This window comes from Parasteatoda tepidariorum, chromosome 5, assembly GCF_982258835.1.
Source record: "Parasteatoda tepidariorum strain Cologne lab strain chromosome 5, Ptep-v5.0, whole genome shotgun sequence".
In the NCBI taxonomy this organism is placed as follows: domain Eukaryota; kingdom Metazoa; phylum Arthropoda; class Arachnida; order Araneae; family Theridiidae; genus Parasteatoda; species Parasteatoda tepidariorum.
The window spans coordinates 1,164,464-1,182,228 of NC_141759.1; the positions used below are offsets into that span (position 1 = coordinate 1,164,464).

Here is a 17,765-nt window from a genome sequence, read left to right on the forward strand (position 1 = left end):
GATTATTCATTTAACGTATGCATTTATCTTATTTTTATTAATTTTATGAATTTTTTAATCACATTTAAACTATTAATAAAATGCAAAATGTTTTGTAATATTTTTCATTTTATAATTCAGAGATACTAAAAATAATCACACTTTTGAAACTATTACATCAGTTGAATTTTCAACTTGTGACAATTTAAATGTTTTTTTTTTTTTTTTTTTTTTTTTTTTTTTTTTTTTTTTTTATCTTTAACGAATTTGAATGTCATAAAATTGATTTTTAAGTAGAATTATTTCTTGAATAACGTTTTTAACATTTGCTGTTAAATTGTTGTATTTCCTATTATTTATGCATGGAATAATAATCACTCAAAATTATTATGGATTTTATAAAATGAAGTGGGTATTTTGGGATCTATCTATTACTATTCATCATCTCATTAATACATTGTAAATAAGGTTATCGTGTATCATACTTTTAACTGTGCAGACATATTGTTGTTTTCTTTGAACTTGTTGATTAGAGCGTAGATTATTATTTCTGAAGTGAAAATAGGTATTTTTAATATAATAATGTCTCTAAAGATTAAGAACAAAATGCTGACGAATAAAAATCTTCTTTGAGTGAATCATTTTATAAATTTAGATCATGAAATATGAAGTTTGTTGCCTGTTTTGCGTTTTTTTTTTTTATGGAATTTTTTCTTCTTTTCTCTGGGAAGTCTTTTTTAGAAATATTCCTTTTTAGTTAGTCCTCGGTTTTCTTTGAGAGTGGTTTAATTTTAATCGAAGTTATTAGACAAATTTATGATCGAAGACTGAAAAAAGTAGATTTTAGCGGAACTGCACTATGGTTTTCAACCGAATAATTGTATCTAGAACGTGTAGATTTCAGCGGAACTATACTGTGGATTTCAGAAAAAATAATTATATCTAGAACATATATGATTTCAGCGGAACTGTACTGTGGATTTCAAACGATAATTGTATCTAGAACATATAGATTTCAGCCAGTGGAACTGTACTGGGGATTTCAAACGAATAATTTTATCTAGAATATATAGAAGAAAAGTAATCCTAATTTATAAACGTGTTCCTGATTGTAAACGTGCCAAATATGCCTGTGTTTTTATTTTATTTCATTTTTTTACTTACTTTCCGCCATTTTCCCAGAAGAATAAAAATTTTCATGAGAATTTAATTGTCTGAGAACAATTTCTCAAAGCATATAGTAAAATAATTCTCATATCTGATTATCGTAAACTGAATAATGCATTACGAAAAAAAAATTTTTTTTGAACTATATCATAAATGTAAACATAAAAAATGTTTTATAATAATGTAAATAAACATAGATAAATAATAATAGATAAATATGGAAAATATAGTTAATATAGATAAATTATTCAAACATTTTTAATAAATAAAATTGCTGAAGATTTTTTAAATAAATATTAGAAAAATAAATATTGTAAAATAAATATTGATGATTGAAATTTTTTGAAAAAAAAAAATTGTTAAAATATTTTATAATAAATATAAATTATTGAAATATCAAAATTCATAAGACATGAGTTCAAGAAAATTCTAAAAGAAGGTGTAATGAATCTAATTAATTTGACATAAATATAAATTCTTGACGCATTTTATAATCAATGAAAATTGCTGAAATATTTTATGTTAAATGAAATTACTGAGACTTATAAATATAAAATATAATCAGTAATAGATATAAATAATTGAAATTTGGTCGAATATTATACACATTTTATTACGGAAAAGAAGAATAAAAAGTCCTATTTTTTTTCCAGGAAACTAACCGACGGTTGTTGAGAAAAAGGATGGCACAAATCAGAATAGAAAAAAAAATGTAAATAATTGAATTGGAATAAATTGAAATTGAATAAAAATTGAATGATTCGAATCAAATTTAAATATTATATAATAAATATAAATAATTGGAACTGAGCATTGAATAGCTAATGTAAACAATTGAAACTTAATAATTTGAAATAAAATTGAAATATCGTATATCTAATGTTAATATTCAAAACAGAATAAGGTGAATTTGAACTGAAATTTAAGAACTGGAATTGAATTAAAATGTTGTGTAATATATAATTGGAATTGAATTGAAATATTGAATAGTTATTAGGATGCCATTAAGCAATATTATTATTATTTGCAAAAAGAAGAGCGTTATCTTTTATTCATGTTTTCTCAAAATATTACCGACACATGTTAGCGAGAATGGTATACAGAACCAAAAAGACAAGGTTAAGTATTATTACAAGATAATCACCTTTTGAGTAGAAGCTTGTTTTCTTTTTGAGTCCTCGTTACATCTTAAGAGTTCATCTGGGGTTATCTTTGTGCCGGCATCTTATGAGCTCCTCCCCCTCCCTCTTTCTTATAACTGATAAATGAGCTCACATTTGCACCATAATATCGGCACTTAAAACCATGAAACAGTGCAAATTTTATTTAAATTTAATGAAGCATTAAATTGAATCATGTTTCCTAACAAGTTGAATCATGTTTCCTAACAATTGAATCACGTTTCCTATAAAATTGTTCATAACTTACCTTTTCTTCAGAATTCACTCCATAAGCATAAATTTTTTTTCTTGCTTATTCTTTAAAATAACATATCAGAATATAAATCTTTTATCTCATCATCGAGCAAATTTTTATATCCTTTATTTAACGCAGTTGAAGAAACACGAAAAAAAATTGTCTATCTGAAAAAAAACTAATTTAAAATTACTAGAAGTTAAATGAAGGGGTCTAAACTGAAGCAATACGCGTTATTTTTTCAGAGAAGAATATAATAGGACTAATGCGCATAAAAATAGTAAGAAATATGAGGCTTAACATGCTTTTTCGATGGCTACAGTTTTAAGATATTGATAGGTTAATAAATAATTATGAATAAGATATTTGTAAGTTAATAAATAATTATAAATAAATTATAATAACAAGCCAACCCCTGTTCACCATAAAACAGCTCTCACAAGGCCTTAGGGATTGTTTTGGTATTCCAGCTTACTTTGTTTGCGCATTTGATAAATATTTTTTTAAATCTAGCTTTGAATAAGTGGTAGCGGTCTCATTAAAATGAATTTTTAAAAAATATCCAATACATGCATCTAGAGCAAGAGATGGCTCAGGTGAAAGAGAGTTCGCCTTCCAATGAGGTGAACCGGGTTCGAATCCCAGCGATGACTGATTGATACGGATCCACATCTGACTTGCACCCACCACAATGCTGGCGTAAAAATATCCTCAGTGGTAGACGGGATCATGGGTTAGAGTCCCCTTGCCATCAGGTTAACCATGAGAGTTTTTCGTGCTTATCCTCTCCATGTAACGCAAATGCGTCCCGTAGTGGACTGATCGTTAAGACACGGTTCCCGCCAGATCACCGAAGTCAAGCATTACTGGCTGCGGTCAGTGTTCGGGTGGGTGACCACTTGGATCAGTCTGCGTATGGACCGAGGGTGTGCGGTATGGGTCCTCGTTAAACTGTTCTACCGTAAAGTGCTCGACTTCGCGTGCAGGTCGTCGGGCTACCAAAACAGGGTAGCCATCCCCTCTGCAGAGCATCAAAATTGTGATGATATGTTTTCGGATCATCCTCAGGGATGTTCCCCAGACCGTCGCCAATAGCCCATTGTGCAGCTCTAGTGCGACGTAAATGAACTACAACAAGTAACGCAAATGCTGGTTAGTTCCATCAAAAGGCAAATTTCTCCCAATACTTGATCCAGGAGTTCCCTTGTCTTCAGGATCGGGTTCAAAATGAAACAGTTGAACATGAGTAGTCGTGAGCCCAAAATATTGGGTCGGCTGCTTCAACGGCTAGTTCTAAAATATAAAATAAATTCTATGCATCTTTTGAAACTTTTTAGCGACAGACCTTTCTTTCAATTAAAATACGTTACGATTTTAATTGCATGCATTTCCCCGGAACACGGAAATAACATTTGAAAAAAGTAATTCACAGAATGTCCCTACGTATACGAAATTACAAAAATCAATGTTCGGAGACGCAAAACAGTTCGCAATTCAGTTTAACATAACCTCGTAAAATGTATAAAATCAAAAGAAAAGGGTTACAGAAAAAAATGCATATCTGGCTGAGATTTGTTGATAAAAAAAATTCTCACCTGTGTTAATTATGAAGTATCATTAAATATAAAAAATAAAGGATTAAATTATAAAAGAACCTGCGTACATTGACAAGTAAAATTAAAATAAAAATATTGTTCAGTCTGTTTTATTCATATGAATTGTTCGTTTTTAACCATCCATTTCTGCTCTTCCTAAACCACAGTTTATTTTAGTTTTTCGTTGTCTATGCGAGAAAAGAAGATTCAGAAATTTGCTAACATGTACTTTTAAGCGTTAATTCTTACGACTTCTCACTCACTTGATATTTAATTCTTTGTTGCCTGCAAGAAATCGAAGTATTATTTTTTTACAATCTACACATTATTATTTTGTGTAACTGCTTGCTGTGCTCGCCAACCCCACACATCTCTTACAATTGCTTTGCAACTCATGCTCATTAGATATATGATACATTATTAAACTTAAATGCAGCTCTTAATTATTTTTGAACTATCGGAGCGTAACAAAATAATTAAAACTCAAAATTGCCTGTACTTGTAAGTTTGTTTGCTTTTTTTTAAATTGAAATTATTAAAACTGAAATATAATTGCGAATTATTATTAGAGCAGTTTCTTTATGGAAGCAGTTTTATAATATTTTTGAAGATAGGATAGTTGATGAGCACAATAAAATCAAAGTTATAGCTCTGTTTGTTCGCTTAAAGTTTGCTTAAGCATTGTTCCTTAATATTTTGTTCTCTATTTTCATGTTTATGACTGCTCATTCTCTTGATATTTCAGACTGATACTCTTTTTTAAGCAAAGTTCTAAAAATTAGTTGTGCTTGTATGAGTTATCCGCTTTTTACTCTACACTACAACTCAAATCATAACAAATCAGTTTGTTTTACCCTTTCACATAACATGCAAGATTTTCATCGCAGAGATAAAAAATAAAAAAAACCTGACCACTTTAAATAATTTTTGATCTAATTGGTTGTCCTCAAATAAGCTAATTAATTACAGCAGAGAATATTTTAAATTTCGAAATCAGAAACAAAAACGCTCTTTCTATGGACAAACATGCCTTTTTTTCGATGGATTCGAATTTCTGACCCCCAAAATATAGCCGGTAGCAGCAATCTGGGAAATATTGTCCCAACAGTTTGGTTAATATAATAGGGTTGAAAAGTTTCCCTATAGAGAGGTAAAAAGTTTAGATCCCTTAATGTTAATCTTATTTTTTGCGTATTTCGCTAAATGTCGAGAAATCTTAAAACGTAATGAAAAATTTCTGAACTCAGTTATAAATTTTGTATTTCCGAAGATTATTCCTGAAAAAAATTAACTTTCAGTATCTATAAAGTATTTTTTTTTTTCATTTTATTTAATAATAGTCGACAAAAAATGAATTGTTGAAAGGTATTAAATTTTTTGCATTATTTTAACGAATGTAATTTTTGCAAAGCAAAACACGAATTTTAAGCGAAATCAGTAGAATAAGTCCAGAGAAATCGAATTCAAAGTATCTAATTTGTTTTAAAATTCGAAAAGAAATTTCATTGGCTTTTTTTAACAATCTACCAAGCGATGAAAAATGTAGGGTATTTTATTTGACAAAATGAGTGGTGAATTTGCTTCTAAAAATGGATATCTTATTTGGTGTTATTTTAATCAAATAACACATGGCTCAAATTACACTTAATAACACATAACATAATCAAATAACACATACACATCAAATAACTATTTGGCTCAAGGCGAGTTTGAAGGATGACAAAACAAATTAGCAGCTTTGTTAAAATCAAACTTTGGATTTGTCTGCTATTATTAATCATCATTGCTATCATTAATTATCTTATACATTGTTATTGGTTATTAAAACGCTCTTTTACTACTCAACTATTATTTGTAAAGGATTTGCCAAAACGAAGGAAACTCTTACTGTTATATCTAAATTTCATTCGGTTAAGAGAATACGCGAATCTAAAAGAGTAAATGAGACATTTAAAAACATAAAGATATTAGAACAATTTTAAAAATATTCCATGGGCAAAAGATAACCTTGTTATTTTACAAGTGTCAAACAATTGTCTGAATGTGTTGCTATTAAATTTAAGAAAAGAAGAAAAAAGTAGGGTCAAATGGGTTAATTAATATCCATGGGATAATTATGACCAGAACCATTTTTTAAAAACCCATTAAGGGTCAGAATTTTTAAATATATATTTTATGCATACATTTTTTCAAGGAAGCTTTAAGTTGTTCTTAGTTAAAATTATGGAGTTAATATTCAAATTAACTCAATAATTTTAACTAAGAACACTCACTTTTGGTGCGTATTGATTCAAAGTGCTTTCAAACCCCAAAGAAAAACCTGTTTGTATCTAAGCTCAGCAATTTTTTTCTACCTACGATAATTATTTATTTAAGCTTATTACCTGAATGTAAATGGTCATAAGTGTCTCTATTATTTTACCAGAAGCGGGTAATTAATGACAATATTTAAAGTTCAAATTTATTGACCTTTTGTGCTCAGTTGTTGAAAAAAGCAAAAATGTCTAAAGCACACAATTTTCAAGAAAGAAGAAAAAAGAAGAAAAATGAAAGACTGCAGTAGGCTGTTGCGATGTTAACAGAATCAGCATCCAAAATCAGATACAAATTGGTGCGAAACTTAGTTCAGAAAGTCAAGAAGCTGTCTAACTGAGCTGGAACTTGAAAGAAAAACAGGAACTTGAATGTTTGTTGTCAAGAACCAGGTTTGGTGGTGAAAGTAAGAGCTTCTGTTTAAAAAAAAAAGATTCGAATTCTAATGTTTTCAAGGATGGTAAACCTGGGAACATTTTCGCTTGATCCTGAAGAAAGCCGAGCACTTTCAGTAATGGGTCCAAATCTATGTCCAATTTCAGAAAATGATTTAAAGTTTTATAAAGAAAGAAACTAAAAGCAGTACATAAATAGAAAAAAGGAACTGACATCGTCAGAAAAAGTGTACCTTTATCTTTAAAGCGGAGATTTCAGTGTGCACTGAAGATGTGAAAAGCGCTGGTTAGAACTTTTGGAAGTACTGATTGTGAGATAACGGCAGTATTAGGATATGCTCAGCTGATAGTCATTTCTCAACATGTCACCTTTAAAAAGCTTAGGTATGTAAGTTTGATACTGAAATGCTTTTTCTTTTCTTTACATTCTTAAATAGTAAAAAAAAAATCTCCTTAAACCATCAAAACAAACTTTTTTTTTCTTGTGGAGATTGAATGAAGTTTAAAATAATAAAAAAAGAGTGAAACGTGGTCAATCTGGCCCTACACTGAATCGGGTCTAAACTGCCTGAATATGATAAAACTTACCATGATTTTGGGCTCGAAGGGAACACCAAAAGTACGATAATTTCTGAGTCAGTGCATTACTTAGAGATTTTTGTAAAATTAAGAATAAAATGTTGCTTTATAATACGTAATAATATTTGGTAAATGTGGTAAAATTCGATCATTTTATCATGATATCTTAGAACATGACATAAAACCATTTATTTGGCTAAATTTACTCGTCAAGTTTGTATTTGCTACGAATTGTGAACTATTTTGATATTTCGATTTACTATAATCGTGAAAACCAGAATTTCTGGTAAACCGTTACATTATGAAGGGCTTAAATACCGTATATTTTGTGATTATTACCAAAGTTATGTCTTTATTTTTCTTTTCTTTCTAGAAATGTCTCTACTATACAGAGACAGAATCTTATACAAAATAGTTCATGTAAGCAGATGATGCATTCTAAACTATTCTTAAATGTCTTAGATATTTTGCTCAAATCAAGATGTTAAGACTATTTCTGTGAGTGTCATTGTTTCAGTTTGTTTTGTGTATCTCTGTAGCAGGTCTTCTACGGCGGCAATGTTTACCGTGCGAAGTATCTGTTTAAAAATAAACAGATGGAGGTGTGCTTGTTAATACCCCTCGCAAACGATGTTCAAAGGAGTCTTCCGTCCCCAGGGATGAGCTGTTTTGATGAGCCGTGACATGTTCATTCCCCTTCTCCCTTTCCATGAGATCGTGTGACCATTTCCGATCAAAGACTTTCAGTGTCTTTGCCCGAAATTACACCATAAGTTACGCCGACTGATGGTCCGTTCTGCTTGCGGCACAAAGCGGTGGCTTTTTCACGTTTTGAAATTAGTAATTTAAGATAAATCTGAGATATAGATGGTTGCATTGTTGGTAGACACTCATTTGTCCTCAAGGCCGATATCTCTATCTCATACCCCAAACAATCGGTTCACAAAGAAGGTTGCTTTATCCCGAAAGCATCATAAATTTCCCTAAATTCATATAACTTTTCAAAATATGTATCTCTTCCTCGCTTTTTTTTCTTATTCCCTTAATGTTATTTCGGATTTATTTTTAATAATTGGGTCTGGAATCACTAAAAAATAAAAATAAAAAATACCCGTGTAAATATCTCCTAAGATCTCAATGCAAAACTGACCCTAAAATGGGTGATGGCATGTTTCCTTTTAGAATTTTATGTGAGGTCAGTGTGGGCAAATTAAATTATATATATGTATGAAATCCGTTATTTTATAATTTTATAGAATGCCTAGTTATTCCATGAAATGACTGATCGTGTCCGCTAAAGTGTAAAACTGTCTTGTATTTCATGGTTTAACTAGTTATTTCATGGAATAACGATCTGCAACCCGTTAAAGTGTAAACAAACAGTATTAAATAATCCCATTACGAAAGTATGTGTTGTCTGTTTAAAGGAATGCAGTGAAGATATAGTTTGCTTCAAATGTATGGAGCCTGTCCATATATCATGTTCGGAAGATTATGTTTCAGAAGATGAAGTTGAGTAGAAAATCTGCAAATTGTGCTTTAATGAACTTAATGTTCAAAGAGAAAGAGAAAAGTCTAAAAAATGTTTAGAAATTCAAGCGAAAAAGATGAAATTAATGTCGGATAAATCTCATTCTGAAGCCTCTGTGGGGTTTACCGTTCGTATCCCAGTGCCTGAAGTTGACAGAGGAAAAGGTGATGCCAGATCTATTTTAGCTATCATCATAAAAATAACCGAAGAAGGATTTTTCCAATTGGGCACAAGAAACGGCCGCATAAAACAATTATATTCCCGATCCCAGTTCAGTGTCTGCAAACAAAAATTAATTAAAATCGAAGAAGTACCAGATGTAGAAATATCGCTCTGGTCGGTTGCTACAGCTCAAAATTTAGGTACTGGTCAGGGATTTAAAAAATGTTCGTGTAAAACCCAGTGTGTCAACAAAAAATTTTTTTGTTTTAGAAATAATGTTCTTTGTAATTCCAAGTGTCATTTTAGTAATCCTTGTGGTAACAAATGATTTTATGGTACGTTTCCATAAATACCATTTATACGCTGAATAAATTAGATAATTTTGCTTATTTTTCATTTTAATTGTCTATCATTAGTCTATTTGTAGAATACCTAGTTATTTCATTTTAGATGAATTGTTTATTTTGCACTTTAACTGTCTCTCATTAGTTAATTTATAGAATACCTAGTCCTTTCATAGAATAACTAGTTAAAGTGTCAAATTAATAACATAATACACACTTTAACGGACACAATCAGTTATTTCATGAAATAACTGCATTATATATTTTAACGGTAACATATATATATAAACTCAGATAGATACATCTTAAACAAAAAGGAAATTAATTTCAAATCATAATAAATCTTGGCATGTTTTGATTAAAATACTAGTTTATAATGGAGCATTTCTCTACAGTAAAAAAGCCGTTTGGGCACAAATAAATTTATTTAAAAAGATTGATTTATTTGAAACAAAATTGAAATTTATATCTTTCCTTTTAAGAAAATAAAAAATAATTGTTGTAGGATAGTGGCCTGTTAGCTTTAAATAGGTATTGAGATGCAGTTCAGGTAGTTTAACCAATTATTAGTTTGGTAAATGAAATGGTCGATGAAAGTTTGGTAACCATTTCTTCTTCTCTTCTGAAAAAACGAAAGAATCTTGAGTAGAAGAAATGTGCACTTCTTATTCTCTGCCGAATAGAACATCTTAGTCTCTCTAAATATAAACAATTTCCACTCTACCAAAATAATGTACAATACTGTTTTTTTCTTCTTGACTAGCAGAAAGTGCTAAACTCTCATGGAGTTGTCAATAAGTTTCAGTTTTAATTCTCTCCTTCAAATTCTCTGAAAAGAGTGGATTTAGCTACTTTTCTGTTGCGATATGCTTTTGATATCTTATTTCTGCTTCATTGACAATTACAGAATCAATTTTAAATTGAATCACCCATTTTAAGTAGATGATGGACTGTTTCGAACACAAGGAGTGTAGCCTGAGCGGTATTTCCCTCACTGGTGCATAAGAGAAGTTTGCTCAGATTTAGTTTAATGAAATACAAAAAATTAATATAATTTAAAATTATGTTTTCTTCTTTAATTCATCTATGATGAATTCAATTGTTTTAACAAACTTGATAAAATATCTTCTTTAAATTTCAAAACCTTTAAAAACTGGATGAATGCTAAGGTTTCGGACTCAATTTTTATTTGAAATTGAAACTAATATTTGCAATTATTCTGCAAAATCATTCTCATTTAGAAAATAAATAATGCTAAATATGTAACCAATTCATATTTCTTTCACTGGAAGTTGAATGGAAATCGATTTGGATACGTCCATGTGTCTATGCTTACTCTTACGGAGACGACACTTTAAGTTTTTGATTGAAATGATACAGAGCAAAAGTTAACTTCAAAATAGGTAAAAACAGTTTGGTTTATAACAGAGTATCACATTTTGTTGAATTTCCGAGAATAAAATATGCTAATAACAGAATAAAGAGAGCATTTGAAAATTGCTTTTGCACCATACAAACTTTTTTTTTATTTTTACAAATAGATTGTGATTATGTAACAGATAATTACATGATGCAAGTAATGTGCATATTGCAACACAAAATATAACTACACATGCAAGTGCACAATGAACATTCAAGAAGTCAATCCATGATAAATCACAGATGAGATTTGACAAATAAATGAAAAAGCTATTTAAGATGTCGACTTTAGTCCCGTGTCTATGCTACTGTAGTTGTTGTTGTCGTACGCTATTAAGGCGAGGGGTATGCTTGTTCTTGCTCTTCAGTGGCGCTATCTATGGCCAAGAATTCGACTTTTACCACACCCATGTGTCACACCCGTTAATGGGTCAACCCTTTCATACATTTATTCATTCGACCACAGATCGTATTTTTGACCAGAATCAGAGAACGATCCATCTCCAATTCAGTACCCCGAGAGGTGTGATTAGTTATGGGAGCATGGAGGACTTTGTGACTCGACAGATTTATCGTGTACCAGTCACTAGAAGTCCTTGACCGGCTGTATTTAAACTACCGTTCTCACGAACGTGAGTCCAGTGTCCAGCCACTCAGACTATCTCGGCTATCTATACTACTGCTACTGTACTATGGAAATAGGTGTTTCATTGTCTAGTGAAAGGGACGAGTACCGATGAAAACTGCTTAATTGTGGTTATCACGAGATGGTCTTTAGCTCATGCCAATTGCTACTGATTACATTATTTTCGTGCGATGAATTTCCAGAAAAGTGTTATGCTTAATTTCATAACGTAAAGCCATCACTAAGAGCAATAAATAAATAAAAATTGGAAAAACTGTATCTTTATTATTGCGTTGGTCTTCCAGTTTGGTGTGTGATTTCAGAGCGTTGATTAGAGCAATGGAGTCGACGGTTACAATATTCGAATCTAACTCTAGACGTTCCCGATTCCAAATTATATTCAATTCCACCAAATTCCTGGAATTGTTACGATATCATCGTTTTGTAATCGTAGCTTAATATTATAATTTATCTGATAATTTGATTGATATTCCATTATTCTAACTCCAATAAATCTTTAGTTTATTACTTAATCATAATAGATTGTTTAAAAGACGATGACGAATCTGATGAGGATGAAGTATAAAATAAAAAACTTTTCTATTGTATTGCAAGAAAAAAGTATTATATTTATTGAGTATAACTTAGTAGAATAGATTTGTTTATTTTTCAGGTATTATGCTTTTTTTACATAAATTTTATGTTAAAATGTATTCTAAGAATTTCTTATAATTTTTTTTTAAAGAAAACAGAAAAAAAGTTGGTTTTTTTCGAATAACACTATTAACCTCAAATGAACCACAGACATTTTGTTTTCTTTAAAAAAGTTGATAAGAAGTTTTTGCCACATATTTTAAGATAAACTTTATATAAGATGAACATAATGCCCGGAAAATGAACTGAGACTATATCAAATTTATTCTAATAAGTTACACTCAATATATATAATTGTTTTATTTTTTCGCGCAAAACCATCGAAATGCTCTTGTTTTTTTTTTAAAAATTAAAACCTTTTCACTATAATTAAGCTTATTAAGTAATACAGGTTACATAAGGATTTAGAACTTCTAGTTTCAATGATTTTTGTATATAAAACTCTAGTAGTCATTACGAAGTATTATTAAAACTAAAATATAGTTCTGAATCAATAAATGGAATGGCCTAAATGGAAATGGCCTAAATGGAATGGCCTAAAATAAAAATTTAGAACAGTTTGTTTGTTGATACTTGGTTTTAATATTTTATTTCTGCCCAAATAAGTGTGTTTCAGCTTCCCAACCAAGAAAAATATATTTTTTTTAAAAATTCGTAAATACATATGTTTAAGAGACCATCCTGGATTTTAGGTTAAATTTTATGTGTTCGTTTTCTTTTCTGTACCTGATTTTTATTGATAAACTGCTATTCGAAAGCTACTTGAGAAAGGAGGAAAATAAAAGTGCTGATTAGATCAGCTTTTCTTAGGGATAAAAAAAAATAGCAATTTTGATCAATTTTGTAATATTTATGGAAATTTCGTAAAACTTAAAATCAGTATGGTTACTCGATTTGTGTTTTTGAATTCATCATTTAAAACTACACTCGTTTGTCAGACTTTATTTTATTTATTTTTCCTTTAATTTAATTTTATTACAGTTTAAACTGACAAAAACTGATTTGGATGATGCTAAAGATTTCGTTAACGAAAAATTGCATTAATGCAAAAATATTTACCAAAAGTCTGAAAGCAGACAACTGTATACTATTGTGACGCTTATCGTCACTCAAAATTAAGGGCAAGAGGAAGGGCTAAATATAGATTTCTAGAACATCTCAAAGTTTTCGATTAAATAAAACTACTGTGGGATATCTCCATCGGCGAACAGTAACTTTAATACGGATAGAGTAATTCAAGTGAACAATAAGGTTAAAATCTCACAATGGGCCCCCATCATGGGACTCATTCGAAATCACAAATAACTTTTGTGCTCATTCTCTAAAACTTTCCGCAAACTTTTCATCGGGCCAAAAATACTAATATTAAAGCAGCCGAAGGAAAGGAGAGCAATCAAAGTGATTCTACTCTAGACAGATACCGAAAATTAGTAAGTCTCTCCAACTATTCTAAAACAATTTAAGTTATAATGCTAAGTTGATTTAATTGTAAATGGTAAAATGGTTTAATTGTAAGTAAAATATTATTTCCTTAAATTTAAGAGAGACGAGCAAATTTCCTTTATTTAAATTAATTATAATAACTATATGATATGGCCTAAAAGAGCCACACTATTTAACTACTGTTCATGAATTGAGGATTTGGAGAATTGTATTTGTATAACGTCATCAGGCAAAAGTAATAAAGAATCTGAAATACCGCACAATTTATGTCTCAAATAGCCTTTTAAATGTTCATGCTCATGACTGCTCACTCGCTTGATATTTCAGTTTTCATATGTTTGTGGCCGACGTGAAAAAGAAATGTCATCCATTTTTTCTTAACAATTTCCACATGAGTGTTTTACAATCTAGATGAGTTGACTTTGAACTATAATAACTACTTTTATTTCATTTAAAAACATTTCAGCACATTTATACAGAAAAAAGAATTAAAAAAGACTTTAAACTGATATTTTATGGATAGTTATCGCATTGATTATGTATACGTATTTCTTCAGAGATATTATAGGCATAATTACAAGATACTGCATAAATTATAAGAATAATTATAACAATATTTATAATAAGATTTGACGATATAAAAGCGAATAAATATTATATTTTAAAAGAACAATGCTGATACAATAAAGAAAAACTGCACGTAGTCAAATTTTTATTGAATACGAACAAATTGATTTAAAAACGAGAAACTTTCGTATAAGTCGTAGACGAATTTTAATTCGTATTAAGCAGAGTTGAACATGTTTATGGGAATGTTGCAGTCATCCTTTAACTTTAAGCTCTAAAAATCTTTCTCAAAAACAAATTTAAAAAAAAAAAGCATCCACATTAGGGAGGGGCTGTCACAAATTAATATTTTACTGAGGAAGGAAAAAAATTGCTTTCGAAGTCTCTCAAACCCTCATTGAAAAAAGCTAGACAGAAAACATCAAAACCAGTTTGATTGCTTGATGAGTTCAATTAATTACCTTTCAATTCTTCTTTGTTTCCTCCATCTGTCAAACTGATTCTGATGTTTTCAGTCCCGGCTTCCTGAGTACTGATTCCTATGAATTCGATAACATCCTGTACTTCGGTACTATTTAAGATTTAAGAGGTGATGCAAGAGGTGATCGGGAAACTCAAATTTTAACTGAAATTTTAGCTGTCTTGAATCTTTTTTTTGAAACTATAGGAATTGAAAATTGTTGTGGAAGATATTTGTAAATTATTAAAATGTCATATACTCAGTTTTATGAATGATATTTTGCAAATTTTTCAAGTATTATATTTTTCTATCACATATTTCCGAGGAGCCCATTTCTTTCTTCCATTTTTTGACGAATCTTTTGGGATAAATTATATTTTTTGATTGTTACTCTGAATTTTAAAACAGTCTATGCATTCTAGTTCTCAAAATTAGAAGCTAAAATGGAACATCCAATATGAAATACCATCTGACATTTTTACAATAAGAAATTCTTAAATAAAATTCTTTATTAACTGAATCTCCATGTCTATACACTATATAACTTTAAAATAAAATTCTGCATAGAAACAATTCTCTAGCATTTAAACAGGACGAGGTCCATAAATTAAAATACTACATGAATATAAAAAAATTAAAATACTACATGAATAATGGATTTCAACAATTTTTCTTGATTTATGCAAGCATTTTAATTGTTTTTACATGTTTTGAAATATTATTTTTAAGATAGGGAAAGTTTCTGAAAAAATTCCATCTTTATTCAGTTTATTGTTTGCTTAAATACTTAAATTAGCATCACTACTAAATTGTGGCTCATTTAATCGATATCTAATTAATCTGTATTAGTGGAAAACTATTGCCATCCATTAAAATTTTTAATTGTTAGTGCAATGCATTTTTTTTTTTTTTTTGTGCCATGAATTACTGAAATTTTCAGTGTTTAAAATAGTTTTGATGTTAATAGAATGAATTTCGTATTCTTTCGTGAGACGTACTATATTTTGTTTTTCAGTTTCAGTTTTGAATTCTTAAATGATATTCTCTAAATTATTCTATAAGAGCTCATCTGGCTGAATTATTATTGTGAAAGAAAGTCATTCGATCCTTGCTTCAGATCGATGGGGTACCACTTTATTTGGGAAATAGGGGCGGCTTGTGCGTCATGCTAACCCTATTGTCACCGTCATTCCAATTGTCATGAAACTGTACCAACCTTACCTCCAAGACATCTTGACTTCGAGCAGACATTTTTTGCGGGAATGCTCGATGGTTTTATATTGTCCAATATGAGATTCCCAAAATAAATGAAATTGAACAAATATCTAAATGTAATTATTTTTACAGATATCTCGATACATTTATTATTATTAAAAAAAAATTCATTTATTTATTTTTCGTGGTTCTCTTTTTAGAAATTTACTTCGATCAAATCACACACAGACACCAGTCCGAGCAGCCTCGATCCAACAACACCCGCCGCTTCTCCCATCGATTGTCGTTCTTCTCTTCCATCCGCCGCCGCCTCCATCCGGAGTCCTCCGGCCGCCGCCGCATCTTCATCTGCCGCCAGCAGCACTTCTGAGGGAGAGAAAAATGATAAGGCGGAAGCCCAGTATTTGTCTGCCAATTGTGTCCTCTTCACATACTACAGTGGGGACATATCATCCGTTGTGGACGAACACTTTGCCCGGGCACTCTCACAGGTCACCAGTTATTCACCTCCTGAGACAGCCAAAGCAATACAGGCAAAAGGTAAGCATCATTCGAATCACGGAAAAAAGGCACCTGTAAAAAAAGTAAATGCAAGAACGCACCGAGCGAGAATCTATAAAACGAATTATGAGGGGGACAGGAAAGTAATGTCGTTTCGGTGCATTTGATATGTGTTATCAAGATATAATTTTTAATCAATAATGTATTCACCCTCGCTAGCATCAACCTTTCAATGACGGATCGAAATGGATCGGGAAAAAAAAAAGGAATTGGTTTTTAAGACTAACGGATATTTAATGCACCGAAACGACATTACTCTCCGGTTCCCCTAATAATTTGAAACCCACAGTAATTGAAATAAAAGTAATAAGTTATGTATTTAAATGCAAAATGAATAGAGAAAGAGTGCTAATTCGTCTAAGAGAAATGTAAAAAATCGTAATATTTACTTATTGAAGCCGATGATGCTTGATTAAATTTGTTATTGGGTAAAAATTTGATTAAAATATAGTTCTGTTCAAGGAAACAAAAAGAATAGGGATTATTCTTTTGGGGGAATCCTGAAAAAATTGTCAAACTATTATTGGCTCCAATGAGGCTCAATTAATTTTGGTTATTAGCACCCATTGAAATAAAAAATAGGCTGTGAGCTCAAAAGAGAAAGTAATGGAGAGATGGTTACTATTATAGGTGTCAAAAACGCTTACATAAATTTGGTATTAAGTATTTAGCGAAATTAAAAAATAGATATATATTCTATGCACTATAATGCAAAATTAATGGAAAAAATGTAACAAATTGTTCAGGAAACACGTTAAGTCGCCATTTTATTGTTGGCGCTATGGATAATTATTTAAATCTGATAATAATAATTAAATGAAATTAAAAAATAAGCTATGTTCAAAGCAATATTAATGGTGAAATGATTCTTATCTATTTAAAAGAAGCGTAAAAAATAGCTAAAATATTACTAACACCAATAATGCTTAGTTAATTTTGAAAATAAAAACAGAGGAAAAAAATAAGGTATTTACTCTAAATATTTTAAGGCAAAATTAATTGCGAAAAGGCTTTGAGACTCATTCGTCTAGGAGAGATGAAGAAAATCGTCATATTATTATTGACGCCAATAATGCTTAATTCATTTTGGTAATAGGCTCTACTGGTATTATGGTCATCTGTAATAGGTACCAAATGTTAAAATGTTGTTTTGTATATAGGTACCACACATTATAGTAGTATATTTGATACCTATTGAAACTACATCGATACTGGGAAGTTTTATTATAGATGCTGCTTACAGTTCCTCTAAAAGGATAAGTACTGGAGAAAATTCCGTGATTGTTATAAATTTTGACTATCGTGCGTTGTTTTCGAGCATCTTATCAAATAATTTTGAC

At 30.3% G+C, this 17,765-nt stretch overlaps 1 protein-coding gene across 4 annotated transcripts in view; it reads left to right on the forward strand.

Moving 5' to 3' along the window:
- Window positions 1-17,765, forward strand: part of vg (transcription factor vestigial) — a 68,900-nt gene that overhangs the window by 8,595 nt on the left and 42,540 nt on the right. For all 4 annotated transcript variants that reach the window (XR_015433572.1, XR_011637666.2, XM_016058875.4 and 1 more), the window contains exon 2: window positions 16,065-16,404. Coding sequence is in view for 2 of the 4 variants with exons in the window: in XM_016058875.4 (XP_015914361.3) it covers window positions 16,065-16,404 (340 nt within the window). In the remaining 2 variants the exon portion in view is untranslated. The remainder of the gene's footprint in view (window positions 1-16,064; window positions 16,405-17,765) is intronic.